At 41.4% G+C, this 22,168-nt stretch overlaps 1 protein-coding gene across 1 annotated transcript in view; it reads left to right on the forward strand.

The window, feature by feature from the left end:
• Window positions 1-260: 260 nt before the first annotated feature.
• LOC149286797 (cytosolic acyl coenzyme A thioester hydrolase-like) overlaps window positions 261-22,168 on the forward strand; it is a 54,721-nt gene continuing 32,813 nt past the window's right edge. Inside the window, exons 1-4 of the mRNA XM_089493632.1 lie at window positions 261-307; window positions 6,268-6,385; window positions 7,383-7,539; window positions 21,772-21,863. Coding sequence (XP_089349758.1) covers window positions 261-307; window positions 6,268-6,385; window positions 7,383-7,539; window positions 21,772-21,863 — 414 coding nt within the window. The remainder of the gene's footprint in view (window positions 308-6,267; window positions 6,386-7,382; window positions 7,540-21,771; window positions 21,864-22,168) is intronic.

The raw sequence follows: 22,168 nt of genomic DNA on the forward strand, positions 1-22,168 counted from the left end.
TCACAAACACACACTACATACACGACTCTACACAGTGTGGACACTGCAGGGTTTGCAGACACACTAATAGTGTTAGGGCCACAGCAGAAGCACACGAAGGGTTAAGGCAGTGTCCCTGCCTATCCCCGGTGACGTCTGAGCTGGAGGAAGGTCCCAGTTTAATGTCACTCAGGCCCCGCCCCTTTCCAGTCTCTGCAGCCAGGAACAAGCCGGCTCCCCCAGCCCTGCAGCAGCTGCACAGCCTCCACTCCTACAAGGCAATGTCTCTCCACAACGACTCCTCCTCCTCCACTATCCAGATCAGCAGGTGAGAAGCCCCCCTGCACCCCTAAATACCCCATCCATCCATCCATCCATTCATTCATTCATTCATTGCATAAGCTAAAGGGCATGGCGTGGGGGGGAAGCTTCTCCACATTCCCTTACAGTGGGAGGACACAGTCCACACGTGGGTGAAAGGTTTTAACCCACTAATCTCTGTCTCTTTTAAGATGGTTTCAGTGACTGTTGCAATCTGTATGTATGGTTTGCTCAATCGCCCCTGCATGCAAATGAACTAGAGCTGGGAGTCCTTGAGTTACTAAGCAGGGTCACCCAAGGCAGCAATAAATGTTTCTTCCTGACTGTGGGTAAGATTTCTACCCAAGGGAGGCGTGGAACGTCCACTGCGGAATTATATTGGCCGAGTTCAGGGTGGGTTTTGATAAATTCCTATATAAATATGATGTATAGAATGCTTCAGTATGAAGGGGATGGGGATTTAACCCTTTAAATAACAAGATACTGGGATTTCTCCTGGAATTCGAAGACCTTATCAGTGCCCCTTTCATTAGGAAAATGACCCTAAAAATAACGCTTTTAACCCTTTGGGATGTAAAAACAGAGTGTTGATGTGATAGAATGATCTAATCATCAGGAACATTCCATTAGTTGCTATGGTAATAAGGCCACTTTCCAAACTTTGCACCAGTGACCTTCTTCAGGAGGGACAGTTGCTCTTTTGGACTCAAAGCCACAGATTGTGTTAATATATTACATTCTGCACAAATCCCTCTTAGAAATTCCTTATAAACAGCCATTATTAGGTGATGTAGCACATAAATAGCCTCGATAAAGCCATGAAATCCCCCAAACATCCCCTAAAAAGCTGGCAGTTGAAAGACATCTTCAGGCTTCCTCAAGGTTTTCATTTTTGGGTCACCTTGCTGAATGGCTTCTGACCCCGGGGTCGCCCGAATAGTCCTGCCGTAGATCTGCTTGAATAGCGTTTGCCCTTGGTTGTGTGGGTCTGCGGAATGGATTGCGTCTGTTGTCGATGAGTCCTGTTAATGTGTCTTGTCACAGAGCTGGATAAATCTATGTAGATCTGAGGATCTGAACCAGGAAGCATCTTAAATAGATAACATTTGTAAGATTTCAGAGGTCACAGCTAACCGCTTCCTAGTCCGCTCAGCTGTGACGTTTGCCACTTTAATTAGTATTAGGTTTTCTAACCAAGCAGTGCCATATTCCGGCCTAGGGCGGCAGATCTTAGGGGCAGAGGTATATTTGCTTTTGGGGCCACCCCAATGGCCTCTGTGGTTGGATCTTCAGTACACTAAAAGGTGCTGTGCACCTTTAAGAAACGGAGAGCTGGCCTATGACATCATATCTTGGCACGCCATATTTTAATCTCTGTTATAATGAAGTCTATGGAGGATGTGCTGAGCTGGCATAAAAATAAGATCTCCCATTGTTTGGTGGGACACCGGGGAGCTTGGTCGCCCAAGAGCCGTCTCAGCCTCCACAGACTGATTTTATTGGTGCTGCACACCTGGAGCGCCTAAATATGACATCATATCCCAGAGCTCTGCAGTGAGGACTGCACCATGGATCAGGCCTAGGGCGCCTCTATAACCACCATAATTCAACCTTTTTGACCACAAGTGTTTCCGAGCATCACGTACTGGCGATCCAGCATAAAACCACAGCGGATACAATATATATATATCTGACTGCACTTAAATCGCCCTCAAATGTCCATGTTTTGGAAATACCCAACGCGGATACTTTGAGACAAAACTTGATACTATGTATGCAATAACAATAGGATTTTATGTCCACATCAACCCATCCAGAGCCTCAGTTTATTGAATAGACAGCTGCTTTTAACACCTAGAAGGATTGCAAAGGGATATATGAGTTAAGAGCAGGTCTTCAGACCAGTATAAAGAAGGTTTACTTCGGAGAGGGTGGCAGATAAGTGGAACAGCCTCCCAGCAGAAGTGGTAGAGGGTAATACAGTGAAGGTAATAAACATGCATGGGATAGACATACGGCTCCTGAATCTAAGACGAGACCAACGACTGGTTAAGGTTGGAGTCTTCACAGCAGGAGGAACGGGCAGACTAGATGGGGCCGAATGGGTTTGATCTGCCGTCACGTTCTATGTTACCATTTGGCCTTTCATTCAGGTGTTCTGTTATTTAACAAGAATTCTTTATTGTCTGTGCCGTATAATGCGTGATAAACCCGCTGCAATGCAGTATGGGAAGGGAAGCCGTTGGCACCGGTTTTACCAGTCGCCTCCTGTGAAATCTCATAATCAATTAATGATGATGATGATGTTCCCAAGAGGTTTAAACTCCGTTGTCTTCATCCAGCATCCCCCCGAGAACAGAAAATTATTTTTAATATTGTTTCCTTGGAGGTTTACGCTTCGGAGACAGCGAGAGCTATCTTATAGGGATCTATTCAATAAAACGACAGCCTTGGTTTTTAACTCAGTCCACAGATGAAGCAGATGGAGAAATCTCATTGATTTAACTATACATTATACGTGGCCAGCCAGGCTCTTCCTGCAGCACTTAGGGACTTGGGACTTCACAATGTGTAGGAGCCACGGACAGCTGCCCCTTTTGCCCCTCATTAAAGGATTATTCCTGTTTTCATGTTAAATGCATATTGGAGGCCATGCAGAGTCCATATACCATCCTAAGAACTTATACGTGCAGGTCCCATCATGAAGCTGGTGCCAAGCATTGCATGGATCTTGCATACATGTGCAAACTTTAAAATAATTAAAAACCTATGACACACAATATTCCGTGTCCGTCCTAACACCCTAATACTTTAACAAAAGCCATGTCAGTGTTTTATTTATGTGCTTTGTTTACCATGACTGTTACTTTCTGGGTTTTTTGGGGGGGTGATGCTTGGCCCCACCGCTTTGAACGAGCTCGTCCCGTGTTACATGCGTGTAAAGTTACCTGCAGCTGGGGCCGAGGCTGCCAATTACTAAATCACTAACTGCCCCTGCTTACTGTTATGCACCAGTCCAAAGGTGACGCAGTTACCCTTAACAATTGTTACATCTCGTCTAGGTCATAAGGTATTCCCCAAAAAACCAAATCTTCCTACTGGACGGTTGCGATCACCTTAGAGATGCGGACAACGTATCTTAGACGGTTTTGGGAAAGGCTTTTGGTTCACGTCAGGTATGTGTTGAAAATACAAATTCCTGTTCTAGGGTTACCACGCTCCGCACAGATAATGTCAAACACGGTAACACAAAAGCAGTCTCCGCCAGTGTTTGGTTTGCGGAGTCCTGATCAACTGGATACAGAACTTGCAGTGGCGTTGCCGCCGTTCGCTGGTGTGCTTATTGTATCCGTTTCATTCGTTCACCTCTGCTCGGTGGTCACAGAATGCTGTCGTTCTTAAGAACTTTCCTTGTCCGGAAGGAAGGAGTCATAAGACGAATCGGCGCAAAGCAAAAAAGGTAAGCTCTGTGTGAAGATTTTTGGGAGACAAAAGCCAGCGTTGGAGGAAAGGGTTAAATACAATTTGGGGGATTCTTCAGAAATCCCCCCATGCATTCGCAAAACGTGCCACACGGTGTTGGTGTCAAGGCCAGAAAGGCCTGAGGTTGTCTCTGGCACAGAGGACATTTATCTTTGATTTCTTCTCTTTTGAGGTTCTTCCCAAGTTTAATGGTTCATACGTAGACTTCCTTACTCCCTTGTGCCTAGAGGGATATCGAGGGCAACATGCTGGCAAGGCCTGTGGATGTCAAAACAGTCATCTGAGTCATGGTTTCTCAGTCGTTTGGTTCAGGTTGAGTGAGTACTTGTGAGAGAGGGAAAGCTTGGTCCTCGTGTGGTCGGAAACACGAGGTGCTTATAGAATCCCCCGAGATGTCCATGGGCTCCCTCACGGCTTGTACTGGGTTTGGGTACCGGTAACTGCATTAGAGCACGTTGGACCGGTCCTTGTTTTTTATTTTATTCTCACCTTCTCCTGCTCTTCTTGGCTGGTGATGAAGAGACATTTTTATTATACCAGCCGAAGCGCTTTGGCATACTAAGGGTACATTTTTTTTGCACATTTCCCCCATGAATGTACTTTTTCTTTTGTTCATGTGTGCTAGATTACATCATTGTATATGTTTTTTTGAGTTTTTGTGTGGTGTTTCTTAAACTATGTGACTAAACATTCCACAGTGTAGCCGGTTCCCAGGAGATTTGGGCTTTTTTGGGTGGGCGAGGTGGCAATGCCTTATGGCTCCCATCTCTTCTTGATGCCTTCGGCACTTATGAAGGGGACCAGAACGATCCAGCCCTTCTGCAGACCCAGGTTAAGGGGGGGAAGAAAGTGGCGCCTAAGAAGATTTTGGGGTCCGGTTTCTCCACCGGATCACCCCCCACTTCTTCACAGCAGAAGTACCAGCACTTTGGGCTGAGAAAATAATCTGAGGTTGTTGGGTTTTTTTTCTTCTTTGTATTGTGTTTCGATTCAGGAATGGTCTTGCGGGCAAAAGAAATACCATGGCAACCCTTGGATACTATAAAATGGGGAGGAAAAAATACCTAATGCTTATAATATTTGCAAGTGCCCCCTTCCGCATAAGTCCATGCAGGGGGAAACTCAAAGGTTAATAATACACAATGAGGTCTGTGAGCTTAAATGTTGCTGGGTGACTTGTTTTTGGCATAAAAAAAAATCATATGCCCTCTTGTAAGTGGCTGATATTTTAACTCATCTACGCTTCTCGATGACACTTCCGATGATGCAAGCGTTGCTTGAATTCAATGCAGAAAAAGGATGTTTTATGAGATAGTCACGCAATTCCTGTAATTTGTGTCTGAATGGAACATAAAAGCAGGAAGCGGTTTCCATCTGTTCTTCTGATAATTTAGCAGCTGAGTTGCCGTGACAACAAAAAAAAAGACTCCTGTTGGCTGTAAACTCAACTCCTTTCCACGATTGGGCAGAATAAAAAGTCAGTAATATTATTCTGACACATGTGGTTAAGGCACACACCACTTGCATCACTCATGACATCATAGCGCTTTGCATATTGTGAATGCAGTCCCTCTGATTCATGGTTCTTTCATCAGAACTCTGCCTACATGGATCATATCACCAGAAGGTATTGTACGCCATACACCCTGCGTGGTCTGCTTGCATTTTGTCTTCTGATTCTTTAGGTTTACTTAGTATTCTTGGTTTAGATAATGCACTTGTGCAAAAACATTGAGTGGTTCCGCAATTAAGGTAAAATAGTCTGAAACGTCGCTCGGTGTCTGTATTAACCGTCGAGCGTATGGAACGCGTCCCTCATTTTGGATAGAAGTATTGTTAGGACAGGCAATCTTTCATTGGGAAACTTTATGAAGATTATCGATTAACGCTCTAAGATATGTATTTAGTAACCTTCATTAATGAACAGAGCGCTCAGGTCACCATGTATGTATCATGCTAATAACATGAGAGCTCAACCCAACCTGGAGGGAGGAGATAATTTAAGTTTTATCTACTCATTTCAACTTTGTTGTACCTCCGCTGTGCTCAGTTTTAGCTGCCTGTCTCTGTAGGTAGCAGAGAAAAGTTATTTTATCCCCCTGCAAAGGGCAGACCCCTAACCAGGCCCTGTTACTTTTGGCTGACTATGTACACTCTGCTCTTTGTGGTCTCTGGACACACACACGCTACCATTCAAAAGTTTGGGGTCAGTGAGCTGTTTACATGGAAAACAAGTAAATTTCTAGCTGTAACATAATTGCAAAAGAGTTTACTAACTGTATATTATCCTTTTCTGTAATGGACAAAATGTGCCTTTCTTCTAAAAACAAGGACATTTGTAAGTGGCCCCAAACCTTTGAATGGTAATATATATATATATATATATATATATATATATAAAACCTATTTAGGTTAGAAATATAACCTATTTAGTGTTTTTAAATGTAGTTTGAATGTCTTGAAATGTCTTTTCTCTTATTATAGGATCATGCGTCCTGATGATGCCAACATAGCTGGAAACGTCCATGGTGGAACCATACTAAAGATGATTGAAGAAGCTGGAGCCATTATAAGTACACGACATTGTAACAGCCAAACCGGGGTAAGACCCCTGACCCACTAAGAGTTATTAGAATTAACAACAAATGGGATAAATATGTCTGATCTGCTGTCAGATTCTATGTTTCAAAAAAAAAAAAAATACATACACAATTAAGATATAAAGTCAGGGAAAATGGAATAGTGCAAAACCCCCAAAAATGCCCTTTATTAGTATTTTAAAACATCAGTGATTTGCACTGTAGACACAGTTGGGAAATATCTTAAAGGCAATTTTCATCTTGACCCGCCAATAACATTTTGCAATAAAACCTTTAATTTAGGTGTTTTTTTAAACTGGGGGAGGGATGTTCAAACCTTTCTGGGGTTAACATAGAAACATAGACCGTGACTAGCTATACAACCCAGCACCCTGCTTTCTTTGTTCCGCCACTTTGTTGGATTGCCTGCTTAACCCTTTTGATCCCAGTGCTCAGTGGATTAACATGTAATAGAATAACCGTATGGGAGGCACAGAGCCCATCCAGTATAAAATTTGACTGATGGATTTTTGTGGACTCCAGCTCCCAGCACACTCATCCATAAGTATGGTGAAGTTAATATGTCCTGGCCATTTGCATGGGGTTAATCTAGTAACGGTTGTGTGTTTTTGATATTCTTTGCTGTATTACCATTGTGGATGCTGTTACTCCTGTTGACCACTAGGTGGGGGTCTTGGTTAATTTTAAAGGTCTAATGCAGAGTGAAGACTATAACCTTACATGAAAGAAGTGATGCTGGTGGAGGGCTTTAAAGTGGTCCTATCACTATAGCAACCATTGGAATGTTCCTGCTGTTTGGACCAGTCACTTGGTTACTATGGCGATAAGGCACGTTTTCTTTATATATATCCCTCATTGTTTGAAGCATATGATGGTCCTGTGAACATACATATCATCATCATCTAAATGATGTATCTTTAGCCGTGCCGACATCTAATCATCTAATGAGAAGCGGCTCCGGATCACTCGGTGTTTGATGTTTGATATGTCTCTCCCTAGGAGAAGTGCGTGGCGGCGCTCGCTCGAGTGGAACGCACAGATTTCCTGTCCCCGATGTGCATTGGAGAAGTGGGTCATGTAAGCGCTGAAATTACGTACACCTCAAAGCACTCGGTGGAGGTGCAAGTCAACGTCATGGCAGAAAACATCCTGACAAGTAAGTCCCGCCAACCCCGACGTTCATTATGTGTATCTGCCATGTTTCCAAAAACGCTGCTGCTGGTACCAACCTTCTTGTTTCATTGATCAGTATGGACACAATCCTTAATCCATACATGCTTATACCCCCTCACTGTAATTAACCTCTACCATTTCCGCTGGAAGGCTGTTCCAAGAGCTAGTCTAGAGTTTATGTTAGTGTGTGTTTCACTAGGCAATCATCAGTCCCTAGCTTGACGCACTTTATCTAACCATGTTGTTATATGACTGTTGATGAAAACCTCTATGTTCTGGAGCAATTTTGTCATCATTTTCTTAATGTTTTATCTTCCTGATAGCAAATATGTCAATATTTTTAATATTTATGTTTGCTGTGTTTTTAGACACTGTGTGTAAGGAACAATATTGTTGCTTCTCCCTGTAAACATTAAAAGAGAAGCATTATAACGATGTGAGGCATTGGTCGTTTGGTAAAGGTGATACATTTATTGGCGAGCTCCATTGCACTAGATTGCTTGATACAAAGTCTCATTAAAAGCCAGCAAGGAGATTTCCAGCAGGTGGCGCCGGTCGAGGCAGAATGGAGACCCCAGGCTGAGCCTGTCAAACCACACGAGAGCTGACCATGGCATGCTAACCATGTAAGCAAAGTCCTTAGATGTACCGGTATGAGCGCCTCTGAGGACCAAAACACTACAGCGGATGCGGAGTTTGAGCTGGCTCGTCTCTGGATCGCAGCACTCTACTTGTCACAAGATGTTGGGCTTGAGCCCACCTTGTGCAGCTTTAGGCTTTTGTGTTAAAAATTCCATAATTCTCATCAAACAAAAGAATAGCTAAAGTTGGGGGGGAGGGGGGGTTAAGAGCTGGAGAGCTACGTTGTTAGTCCTCCCCTGCTGCAGTACCAGCATTGCAGCTGCAAACTGGAGACAGAGGACCATTGAAGGATCAAGTGCGTAGGTCAACAGCGTTACCGCTTGCATGTCAGATGGAGATGCTTATTTGCATTGTGTTGGACACTGCTATTGTGTTTGAGGAGTTATATTTTATATGATATTCACCACAAAAAAATATTCCACCGTTTCAAGCATTCTGCTGGCAAGTGCATCGCATTTCATCTGTAAAGTAAAGAACAAAATTGCCATTGATTACCATTCTTTTCAGTCTTTTATGTTTAGTGTCCTATTTTTATCCCTATGATATTTCTTTCTCATTGAACAAACACTTCTTCTCCGTCTCTATCTACTTTTGTACCTTTTATTTTTTCTTCTTCTTCTTAGTTTTATCTCCTAAAAGGGAAATGTGATGATAAAACCCTAACTGAATCCACCATAGGCCAACCAGACCTTTTCATACAAATATCCTTATTCCTAATGCGTTGGTTTAGCCTGAAGCCCGAGGTATCCTGCTTTACCATCATCAATGAAGAAGGTGTGGGTGCTCAAGGCCACATCTCCTCATCTTCTGGAGCCACACTCCATAAACCAATATGTTAGCCCCCTTCCTTCTCTTTGTGGCCGGATCTTCTTGGACTCTTACCAAAGAGGGCAACCAGTGAGGTCTTCAAGAAGAAGTGGTAGCCAAAAAGCCGTCACACTTTCCCCACCAAATATGATCACCTAGTTGGACCATCATTTAGGGGCTCATTGGGCTTCGATGTGCCTTCAGGCTTAAGAGGATCAGTGTTTTTCCTCTCGCATGTACTCATAATAAACTTCCTAGGCTCTACCTCGACTCTGCCTGCTTTTCTTTTTATTGAAACTCAATGGGCTTTTGCTTCTATATCCAAGTGAAAAGTTGAGAACTTCTGTTTGTGCTCCATGAGGAGCTGCAGTACTTGCACTCCCTAAAGAGATACGCAGCCCCTTTCCTTCACTCTTTGCCGAAGCCTGCAGGAGGGCTGGATCTTCATGGTCCCCCCTCAAACAGTGCTAAGAAAGTGACCACCGAGGTCTTCAAAGAGATGGGATCCCAGGTTCAAACACCTCTCCCACCCAAAGTTCTGGATCTCACTCCAAAAAAGAATCCACACAAAAGACTATAAACAAAATTACAGCTGCCAGGGCAGGAGACCGCGCATGAGCTTCAATCGCTAGGTTGTTTGCAACTGTGTCGGTCCTCTTTAATAGTTTAATCATAAATATCTTAGGGTGAGGCAAACAAAATGCCATGAATCTCTTTTATCTTAAAACTCATTTGTAATGTTAAATTATTTAATTGTCACCAAAATTAACATTTTCTCATCATTTGCACTAAATTCACAACATTTGTGCTTGTTTTACATCGATATTATATATATATATGTGTGTGTCTGTATACAATTGTACGCTACATTTAATTGTCATGTGACTGCATCTTTTTCTATATTTTGTTACTGTGTTATCATTTTGGGCAAAACGCCATGAAATTGGATAATTCTTTGATTACTTTAATGCGTTCCTCAATGCTTCGCTGCACGTTTACAAATACATTAAATCCTAAAGCAGCTGGTGGGGTAAATATAATCAATGAGTGTATAAATAAGTATAATCTGTGCATAAAAAAGGAAAATTAAAAAATATTTAATCCCTGCAGAGGTTTTTGCTCCACGTGTTCTCCTACTGAAAGCGTTAAACATACATTGTATCTTTTGCACCATGCTGAGGCTTCTATGGGCATAATTGGGGAGAAAAAACAGATACCGGCGGTAGTACCGTATATTTCAGGGTTTAGCTTTTGTCCCAAGGATCGCATGGTGTGTTTTGACCTTGTTTTGACCTTACCACAATTAATAAGAAGCCCCCCCCCCGTCCCACTCCAGTGACAAACGCAGTGAAATATGAGATTGATTTATTTGTATTTATCTTCAAAATCCTTAACTTTAAAGATGCTGTTCCACTTAGACAAAATATGAATTCCGCTCCCTAGCATGGTAAGCAAATCCCGTATTGGCTCGAATATAGGCCGCACTTTTTCCCCCCACTTTAAGTCTTTAAAGTGGGGGTGCGGCCTATATTCGGGGTCTAGCGCCCGACGCCCGGGACATGCAGTTCCGGGCACCGGGCAGGCAGCGGGGTTAGGATACAGATCCCCCGCAGCGGTGCAAGGGACCTGCATCCTACTCCCCGATACGCTCAGACAGCCTCCCCTGCCAGCACTTTCCACGGGGGGGGGGGGGTGCCGGCACGGGAGATTGTTAAAGCACATTGTGCAGACGTGCCGGCAGCTGAGGTTGTTTACCCGCATCGCCGCAGCCGGTGACCGTCCGCACGATGCGTTTTACCTCTGCCCCCAAGACTTACCAGAGCAGACTCCCGGGTGTCTTGCGGGGCCGGCGGGGGACATCTACGCAATACGCGTATACAACTTCCGGTGCCGGCACATCCGCTGAGTGCCGGCACCGGAAGTTGTGTACGCGTATTGTGTAGATGTCCCCCGCCGGCCCCGCAAGACAAGCGGGAGTCTGCTCTGGTAAGTCGGGGGGGGGGGGGCAGAGTGGCAGCATATCTCGGGGGGGGAGGAGGAGGAGGAGGACAGTGGCAGCATATCTTGGGGGGGGGACAGTGGCAGCATATCTCGGGGGGGGGACAGTGACAGCATATCTCGGGGGGGGACAGTGACAGCATATCTCGGGGGGGGACAGTGACAGCATATCTCGGGGGGGACAGTGGCAGCATATCTCGGGGGGGGGACAGTGACAGCATATCTCGGGGGGGGACAGTGGCAGCATATCTCGGGGGGGGTGGAGAGTGGCAGCATATCTCGGGGGGGGGTGGAGAGTGCCAGCAGTCTATTAAAAAAACTTTTTCTTTTAAAAAGCACCAAAATTTAAGGGTGCGACCTATATACGGGGGCGGCCTATATCCGAGCCAATACGGTATATATATATATATATATATATACTTTAGCAGTTCTGGCTTTTTCTTTTTAATCCTTACGAGATTTAATTATGTTAAAAAAATCACAGATTTTATTTTTTTTAAGAAGCTGTTTCTATGGCAACAACCAACCAGTGCATGTGCTGGCGTCATATGATATGCAGTCCCAGAAAAATTACATCAGGCCAAATATGACGAGGTTTGTAGGAAGGGTTTGGGTATTTAATGGAATGAAAGTTTTAATTTTGCCCTATAAACGGTTAAATTATGATATTATAATATCAATTGTCCAGGTTGTTGTTTTTTTTTACTGTTAACCCTTCAAGGGCGAGCAGGTAGAGCGATGAATTCCAAAATCCATCTGTGGTCATTCCTTAACGGTAAATGATATAGAAACATAGAAAATGACGGCAGATCAGACCCACTCGGCCCGTCTAGTCGCCTGTTTTTCCCGCTGTAAAGACCTTAATCAGTAGTTGGTCTCGTCTCGGCCCATGCAGCTTTAATTTTAGCGTTCACCACTTCTGCTGGGTGACCGTTCCACTTATCCACCACCATCTCGGTAAAACAGAAGACGATGGTGCCATTATTGTCTATTGTGATAAGGAGAAAGGTATGGCGGGGGGGGATATAGGTCCACATATAAAATATTACCCAATTAATCTATATGTTGATATATGGAGTGAGGCTCTTTCATAACGCGCCGCGGGAAGGCCGTTTTTGGGTTCTGTCGAGCACTTATCAATGTACCCTCTGTTGATTTATCTTTAAAAAAGAGAAAATCTCTCGCTAAGCAGCGGTTGTCATAGCAACGGGTTTTCACACATGGGAACTGCGACTGGATGTGTAATGATTACTCAAACGCCGAGAAAAGTTTTTTCTTTTATAGCTCTGGCTTCCCATCTCCTTTTTGTCTCCAAATCCCTTGTTTGACCTCTCCCAGATGGGCTAAAATTTTCCACAGAAGGAAAATATACATAAAAAAAAAAATCTGGCTAAAATAAAGTTTACTTTGAGGTTTCGGTGTGGAACGTTTCACACTAACTTGGATGTCACTCGAGAGACAAAACATATATTATTGAAAGAGCTGCTCAAATTAGATACATTTTTTTACACATCTTGGTGTGGGTGTAACACGCGGGGTATTATCTACCACCATATGGCATATTTTATTTGGAGATTTTTTTATATTTTATTTTTCCCTGTAAGTAAAATAAAATAATTGGAGCGCAGCTCTTACACTGGAGGAGGCTTTACAAAAATTTGTATTTTGTTTGCTACTATTAAATAGTTTGGGGTCGTTTAGAAATGTACTTGTTTTTGTTCATAGCCATACAGAGGCCCTTTATCGCTCCCATCACTCCTGGCTTCCAATGGCCCTTTATCACTCCCATCACTCCTGTGTTCCAATGGCCCTTTATCACTCCCATTACTCCTGGGTTCCAATGGCCCTTTATCACTCCCATCACTCCTGTGTTCCAATGGCCCTTTATCACTCCCATCACTCCTGTGTTCCAATGGCCCTTTATCACTCCCATCACTCCTGGGTTCCAATGGCCCTTTATCACCCCCATCACTCCTGGGTTCCAATGGCCCTTTATCACTCCCATCACTCCTGGGTTCCAATGGCACGTTGTGTTTGCTGATCCAAGTTTAAAGGCTAATTGATGGTTAGAAAACCCTTTTGCCATTATATTACAGCCAGAAAATTCCTTGTTTTTCATGAAAACAGCCGAGTGACCCCAAACTTTTGAACGAAATTGTAAATAATATGTTCTGTGCCCCGTGTTAGAGAAGCAAAATAGTAATCATTTTTCAGGCGTATATGTCCTTTTTTTCTGCCTCTTCCTTTAAAGGGATAGTATTTTTTCAAGATTATTTCTAGGAATACAGGATTACCTAGCTCTAAACTTTATGGGGACAGCCTCAGTCTCTTTTTTCCAAGGTACATGTGAGGTCCATCATTCATAATTATACCATCATCATTTGAGCATTATATACAGTATTATAAGCAGTAATATAGTCTCGCGCTGATGAAGAGTACAGTTTATTTCATTTTTTTCCCCCCAATAAATTTCTTATATGCAAAGTTGGAGGCCGCCATTGTTGGCAGTCATGTGATTTTTAGAGGACGTTCCCTGCTCAAGCACCACACTGAGCCGATTGCTTTTTGGCAGAACTAAAGAAGTGCTGCTTGTCAAATGGCAAGTGAATGAATGTCTTTGATTAGCTTGATCTGTCCAGTATCCTGATCTCAGGGGGTCTATTTCTACCCTGGGATGGCCCACTATTAATACTTTTTGAATTTTTTTGACCATCAGTTTTGGGATATCATACCCGATAAAATCTGCCACCTACCTGCTCTGGTTCTTAATATAGTAATGGCATTTTAGACATATTATCCTTATTGATGTTCGCACCAGTTGCATGCTGGGTAATGTCTCGTTCTGTATGTCAAAGGCATTAAAAATACAAACGCTAACTAGATGAGCATGTTGTGAATATTAAAATAATTTGTAGAATCCATCTTTTCTGCTCTGCTGATCAAAGTCATTTTTCTTGTGTAAAACCGACGTTGCTGTGAATACTTTACCTTCAAAGGGTTCTTCATTTCATTCGCACCTTATTAACACAAATCAATTAGGTAAGAAAATAACATGTTTAAAAGTAACTTTAAAACTGTGAATCTGCAGCGAAGGTGAAGATTAGAAACTTGATATTCACAGCAAACGTGACAATCGCTCCGCGCGGGGTCTTCCCAAAGACGAGCTATTCATGGAGTCCTTGAAGTGTCGGCAAAGAGAACATTCTGCTCTTTTTTTATTTTTTTCATCCTTTTTTATTATTTACTTATTTTGTGATAGTTATTATAAACAACAGAAACACACCTGATCTATAACATACGTTGACTGTCGCAGGTTGGAATCTGTTCCAAATCCGTACATACATTGACATATTTCTGATTGGAATCTGGGCTGTTGATTGATGAGTTTTGATGATCAGCGCTTTGTTCGTGATGGTGATGGACAGGTCTCGATTGTACGCTGACCAGGAATAATTTACATTCGTTATCAATACGCCACCAACTGAAACAATCTAGCAGGAGAGCCGACTCATCTGTTTCCTCCTCCATATGGATTTTGTGTAAGCTGTGCCTTTAATTACATGTATGTTGGGATATGTATTAAGATTCGTGTGTCGGTTTGGATATGTTGTTATGTTTATAGTGTTGGACAAACATTAAACTTGTAAGCCAAGACTAAATCCATTGTAGGCAGACGCGGTGGACACCATACTTCCCATCATGTCAAGTGGCCGATGGGGGGGGGGGCACTGTTGGCTTAGATGGGGTTTTCCCAGGTGGTGATGGGGCTTTGCCAAGATTTTGGGGACTTATAGATATTTCTAAGGTATTTAGAATAATTTTATTTATCGCTTCTACCTATGACCTCCGATCCAAAATAGGTAACCTCGAAGACTCCCGGCCAATACGTTTCAATAAAGAACCTCCTTCTTTAGACAGCATTTTATCTAAATAGTAAATCCCCAGGTGTTTTCTACTTCTTTCTGATTGTTTTTATTTTTTTTTCAATAAAAATACTTTTTTTTTTAACGTGTAGCAAAACCCAGTAGCTCTTCCATAAAGAGTTTTTAAGCAATAGGTCTCCGGAACGCTTCATGCAAATTATTCAACCGAACTTTTTTAATAATTAAAAGTACAGTTTCCATGGCAACTAAAACTTATGAATACTTTGTACATGTAAATATAAACTTGTTGAGATCCATTTCTTTTTCTGTTTTTTTTGTCCACTTAGTTGTTATTGGGATGTTTTAATCAGCATATTTGGTATGAAAGGCGAGCTGGTGAGATGAAAAGATCGGGATTCCGCTGATTAAATGCCGGAAATTGTATATGGAGTCCTCAATTCTTCCATTAAGAAAAAAGAGAAACGGAAAATGCCAAAAAGAATCACACATTTTATTAATTCTGGTGTTTCTGAAGAAAATAAATAGGTTGACTATTCCTTTTTTTTTTTTTTTTTAATATAAACATATAAATACATAAATACATTTATAAATACATAAATATATAAGTAGGACATGGTAACGCATAATACATAAAAATAATCCACACCTTATATTATTTACCAGAATTTTAGAAAACCACTGGCTCGTTTAAGGTCCTTCCTAAGTACTTGAGTGTCTATAATCAAGCCCTGTTATTGTGGCCACATGCAGACTTGCTTTGTATTTATTAATAATCAATGATGGCATGTATTCCGTTTTAATATGAATAATGATCGCTAATACCACTGCATAAGCAGGTGCCACCCTATAATGGTAATTTTTTTTTTTCTTCTTCTTTTTTCCTTTCCTTTCCTGCTTTTCATTTCTTTGTTAAAAATTATGAGCAGACATTATTAATAATCTGACTGTTTTTATTAATGTCACTCAGTTCCGCTCTTACACAGATTCTTCTATTAAAAAAACGAAAGAAAAAAAAACGCATAAACACATGATTTCAGCTCTACTTAGCGTATGTTGTATGGAACGTGGCTTGGATGGGTTTTACTTAAAACATTTGTTTTTGTCGGTTTTGTTTATTCCATTTCTGTCTTGCCTCTGTCATAATACATACTCTTCTTTTTTCTCGTTTCATGTTTTGACACCTTTTGGCAGAAAAATGTAACAGGATATCTTTGTGCTGATCGCCTCTTCAATGCTACCGCGGCGAACTGAAACTCAGAATTATTACATTCAATTTCTGAGTGCTGATGTGTAAAAGTTGCCACAAATTTATTTTTTCACGTTTAATTTTGGGAAAAAAGGGTGAAAAAAAGCCCCCAAAAGTCCTCTATTCATCAGTAGGTGTGAGTGCATGTCTGTGTTCTAAATCATACATTTTCATTAAAAACAAGGAAATTTCTATCTGTAACATAATTGCAGAAGGGTTTTCTAACCATCAATTAGCCTTTTAAACTTAAACTTCGATCAGCGAACACAACGTGCCATTGGAACACAGGAGTGATGGGAGTGATAAAGGGCATTGGAACCCAGGAGTGATGGGAGTGATAGAGGGCCATTGGAACCCAGGAGTGATGGGAGTGATAAAGGGCCATTGGAACCCAGGAGTGATGGGAGTGATAAAGGGCCATTGGAACCCAGGAGTGATGGGAGTGATAAAGGGCCATTGGAACCCAGGAGTGATGGGAGTGATAAAGGGCCATTGGAACACAGGAGTGATTGGAGTGATAAAGGGCCATTGGAACCCAGGAGTGATGGGAGTGATAAAGGGCCATTGGAACCCAGGAGTGATGGGAGTGATAAAGGGCCATTGGAACACAGGAGTGATGGGAGTGATAAAGGGCCATTGGAACCCAGGAGTGATGGGAGTGATAGAGGGCCATTGGAACCCAGGAGTGATGGGAGTGATAAAGGGCCATTGGAACACAGGAGTGATTGGAGTGATAAAGGGCCATTGGAACCCAGGAGTGATGGGAGTGATAAAGGGCCATTGGAACCCAGGAGTGATGGGAGTGATAGAGGGCCATTGGAACACAGGAGTGATGGGAGTGATAAAGGGCCTCTCTACGCCTATGAAGTATATATTAAAAATCAGCTTTTTCCAGTTACAATAGTCATTTACAACATTAGCGCTGGATTTCTGTTCCATTTCATGTTATTTTAATAGTCAAAATTTCCTTTTTTTTTTTTTTACAAAACCAAAGACATTTCTAAGTGACCCCAAATTTTTGAACAGTAGCGTATATTTCTAGTAAAATGACCTATTAGGGTTGAGCATAACCCCCAGCGCTGTATACATTAATGTCGGTCGGCATTAACAGAAACCTGGTTTTATCTCATTTTGTTACCAAGAAATTCCCTTTATATGCAGACCTGGAGGCCGCCATTGCTGTCGGTCATGTGATACTTTATATGACTTGCCCGGCTCAAACACCACACTGAGCTGATGCTTTACGGCAATGATAATTAAGTCCGTTCCTCCATAGACTCTCATTGGTCAGAATGTCTGAGTGGTTTATTCAGGCCGAGCTATTCTATTGTTTTCCACAGGCAGTACAATAAAGAGTCAGAGTGTTTGTCTAGTTTGTCTAGGTTTGTCTAGTTTGTCTAGGTGTTTGTCTAGTAGATATAGGCATAGATTAAACAGCTAGAACAGCGTATCCTGAATATAAATCACGAGTTTGTGCTTCACCGGTTGTCCTGAACGAAGAATAAAAATGTGGTGGGATATTCCTTAAATTCTCCCTGGATTATATGTCTCTTCGCTGTCACATATTCCAGAGGGAAGGGGACTAAAGAACCGCTTCCGTCTTATTTACAGAGCTCATGTTATGAATATCCAGAACCCACTGCTAATCTGTGTTCCATATCCTTTGAACTTTGAGAAGATGACCTCCAATGTTCCCTTGCGAGAACTCAAAGCATGAAGCAGATGGCAAGCGCCCGGCCTTTGTTTCAGTTAGTCGGAGGATATTACTGCTAATGAGATTGAATTATTAAAATGAAATAATAGCAAGGAAATGAAACTTCATATCAAATAACTTCCTGATGGCAGAGAAACGACTGGAAAACAGGCAGAGAAGAAATGAAAAGATATATTTTCTTTACATAAATTGCATATATTTTATATAAGTAATTTTTTTTTTTTAAATGTAAGTTAAGGTGCTTCTTTTTCAATGGCCAACAAACCTGGAACGTTGGTAGGGTTACGGCAAATGGGCTTTTTTTTATAATATTGTAAAAAGACCTTTTTAAAATATGTATTTATTCTATTTTTTTATTGTGTTTTTATGGGGTGCTCCTAGTCATCGTTTTGATGAAATTGTTTTTTTCTTCGTATTTTCTGGTAGAATCTGGAACCAATATATATATTTTTAACATTTATAAAAAAAAAATATTTGTTTTTAAAAATACATTATATTTCATAATACTGATCCACCCGGATCATTTTATACATTTCGTTCTGTATATTTACATACAACATTTCTTTTATATATACAGCATTAAAGGTATTTTTTTCAACCTGTTTCTACGCGTTAAATAATGGAGGGGCCATTTTTGACGTAATGTAAGCTTGGCCTAAGGCAGAGAATGTCGCTCGCAGTTGCTACAGTAACCGACATGTCAGGATAGTTTTATTTAGGTCCGATGGTAATTCTCTTTCCCAAAAGCGTGTTGTCAGATTCACTTTTAGTCAAATGGGAGAAGAAATATTTTCCATATTATTTGCTTGTTGTCTTCACATAATGTGTAATTCCATTTAAATGCAACCGTTCTGCCGCTGACAGGAGCGTAATGCAGAGAAATCGCTTTATTTGGACAGACTTCATTAGATTGGCAAAAGCCGTCAAAAGGAATTCCGTTAGCAGACGGTTATTTCCATTATTATCCGGTTATTGTCTGCGTGCCCGTAAAACCATAGAAACTATTAAAACCGTTTAAAACGGATTGTGTCTCATCTTGTGCAAATCAGCGTAAATACTGATACAAAATATTTATTACAATGTAAAATAAAAAGATACTGCATTCTAAATATAATCAATAATAGTAATAATAATAAATAATAATAATAATAATATATTTATATTAATATATAGATGAGACTCCTGCTAATCCTTGTGTAAATGTTTTATCCCAGCCTCTCACTTGCTTGGAGGTTATAGTATTATACTCCTCTCTGATATAAGCTGACTCAAGGATCTTGAAGTCCTGACAGTTGGCTTTAAAGTCTTCTACTGGAACGATTTGGTTACCAGAGTTCTTTAGGGGTCTTATAACTAAAATATCAATGTAGTATGAGTATTAGATGCCATTAGGTGTGGTCCTTAGGAAACTCAACATTCATGAGCTTCCATGAGTTGTCCTGAGATGTATCTGCATTGTTCAGGAGAAGATACTTTTCTGTTATGTGCCGGGGTGGGCAACTCCGCTTCAATGAGACTAGTTTCTATCTCGGTTTACCTTTAAAGAGGTAAGGATACTGTTAGAAGGGAATGTTGGGGCAAGGGGTTCATCCAGCAGAAGTGGTAGATGTTAATACAGTGTTGGAATTAAAATCGCATGGGATACTCTTATGTCTACCTCAATATAAGATCAGAAAAAACAACAGGCCAGATGGACCAAAATTCTATGTTTCTATATTAAGAACATATGTGTGGACTTTTTGTCTCCAAAATATATCCCCTTCTCTCCCTCCGTGGAAGCTGGAAAGTCTGGACTGGGTCATGAAGGCTTAGCTAGCCATGAGTGGTGGCTATAAATGTTGGGGGATCTGTTCACCAAGTGAGTGGATCTTACCCTACCTGGAGATCAAAAGGGTTGCCCCAGGGACCTCTTAACCCCGGAGCCCCAGAGGCAAATCCAGAAGCTTTCCAGAAACAGTTAAGCTAATATATTTCTAAGGTCCGTTCTCAGCCTCTAATCGCTTGTTTGTCAAAGCTGATACACTTCAAGTAGCCAATTTTTTTTTTGCTTCTTCTCTGAAATGTTTCATTTTCTGCTAGAAAATTAGCCTGGAATGCCAAAAAGGGCACAACATACAATTCACTTTTATACTATTCTTCTGGGCTTGCTGCTTTAACTCATTAATTTCCAGAGGGCTTTAATGCATCCTGCAGTCAGCAAAGATTATCCATTCATTATTTAGCTTTTTTGGCCCCGGGTCAGAATCGTGCCGCTCCGTGGTATCATTATTTTCTATTAGTAATTGTACCTCTGGCAATAAGTTATAAGGGCTTAATTTAATGCATAGAAATCATGACAGTGGCTCTTTATCAAGTTGAGAAATAGGAGACAGGCTCCCCTTTGGCATTCTCCTTTCACACTGTATCACCCAAATCGCGTTTTATTTCATAAACAATGTCAAGCTCGCATAAAGATGGCTTAGCAATAGTTTTTTTTTTGTATTCTCTGTGGCTCGTCGTTGTATAAATTGAAAAAACCTTATTTTGTTTTATTATGCTAATAGCATAATCCTTTTTTTTTCTGTTAGGTTCAGATCCAACAAAGGCGAGAAACGTATCATCCAACAGCTTAATTTTTCGTTTTTGTCACCAACCTTCTATGGTTTTCTATCCGTTCTTTGTGTAGAAGACGCGTGACAGCTGTAACAACAAGTTATTCTTTGAAGAAGAAGAGATAACCAGATCCTTCTGTTAAAGCGTCTAGGGATACTTTTTTTTTATTCAAAAGGTATCATTGGGTCTTAATTAAAATTTTAATCAAGACTTTACCAAGCTTTAATCAACTTTCGAGGACACTCAAATCTGTAATCATTGGGGGGTCAATTAGATGGAAAGCCTTACATTTTAAGGGTTAGTACAGGGGCGTCCAACCTGCGGCCCTCCAGCTGCTGCAGGACTACATCTCCCATACTCATCAGCCAGCCCCTTAGCTGAAAGAGCATTATGGGAGATGTAGTCCTGCAGCAGCTGGAGGGCCGCAGGTTGGACGCCCCTGGGTTAGTAGAACATCCAGAGGATGCATATGGACCACTGATATTGTTTCAGAGTGTGTGATCTTTCTCATTCCTCTTATCCCGATCCTGTACGTTAATACATTTCACCAGGAAGACATTAACGCTGTGTAGATCTTCTGAGGAATCCAGGTTTAGACCAAAAATAATACCGTTTGATTTTATTCATCACACTTAATGCCTTTATTTGATGTGTTCCGAACCCGTGGCTCATTGGTTCGTGACAGTATAAGAGTTGAATAACAGACTTTTGGTGGGGAGTCCAGAGTCGGAACTTGTATGAGCCTAGAAGAACCACTACAAAGCAGAAGAGATACTTCTACATTCTCTTGAGAACCTTGATTTGACGGTTTCATGTCGAATGTGAACATTGACCGTAAACAACGTCTGACCCAGATTCTGTATAATACATCCAATGTCTGTGTGCGTCTGATCGTGCATAATCTAGCCGTACAAATGTCTCGTCATGCAAAATAGAACGCTACATACGAGTCTTAATTTGTGTTTTACTGGTTTGTGAAAAAAGGGGAATTCTATGGCAGAATATTATTTTATTTAATATTAACCTTGCTTAATACAGCAAAATATAGCCAATTAAATCAGAGAAAACTACTCGTTTAACTGAAAATAGTTACATAGTTAGATAGGCTTAAAAAAGACATGCGTCCATCAAGTTCAGCCTTTCCTATATCTGTTTATTTCTTGCTGTTGATCCAAAAGAAGGCAAAAAAAAACCCTGTTATGGCTCTTTCCAATTTTGCACAAACTAGGGAAAAAAAATCCTTCTTGACCCCAGAATGGCAGTCAGATCTCTCCTTGGGTCAAAAAATAATTATGGTTTAATTTCAGTGGCTTTTATTTTGTGTTTTTTTAGGCGCGAAGAGATTGACTAACCGGGCAACTTTATGGTATGTGCCGCTATCGCTGACCAATGTGGATAAAGTCACTGAAGTCCCTCCTATTGAGGTAGGTTGACCTTCAATGCTATATATATTATAAAAGCCCAGATTCACATCTGTTACCTGGGGCTAAATCTAATCTTCTCAGTCTGACAGATAAAATGTAACGAGCGTAGCGTCAATATAACTGAGCTTGTGGCATTTCATTTGGTTACATTCATTACTGATCCCACCAAGAGGTCACCTTACGTGGAAAAGGCCCACAAGTTTTCTGAAGATCCAGATCAGGTTTCCTTGCAGGGCGGTCACAGAGAGTGACTAGAAGAGCAGGTCTGGCCAGAAAAAAAAATGGTGGACCCTACGACAATCCAA

Source organism: Sceloporus occidentalis, unplaced genomic scaffold (genome assembly GCF_023333645.1).
Source record: "Sceloporus occidentalis isolate IW3139 unplaced genomic scaffold, rSceOcc1.0.p SCAF_66, whole genome shotgun sequence".
Lineage (NCBI taxonomy): Eukaryota > Metazoa > Chordata > Lepidosauria > Squamata > Phrynosomatidae > Sceloporus > Sceloporus occidentalis.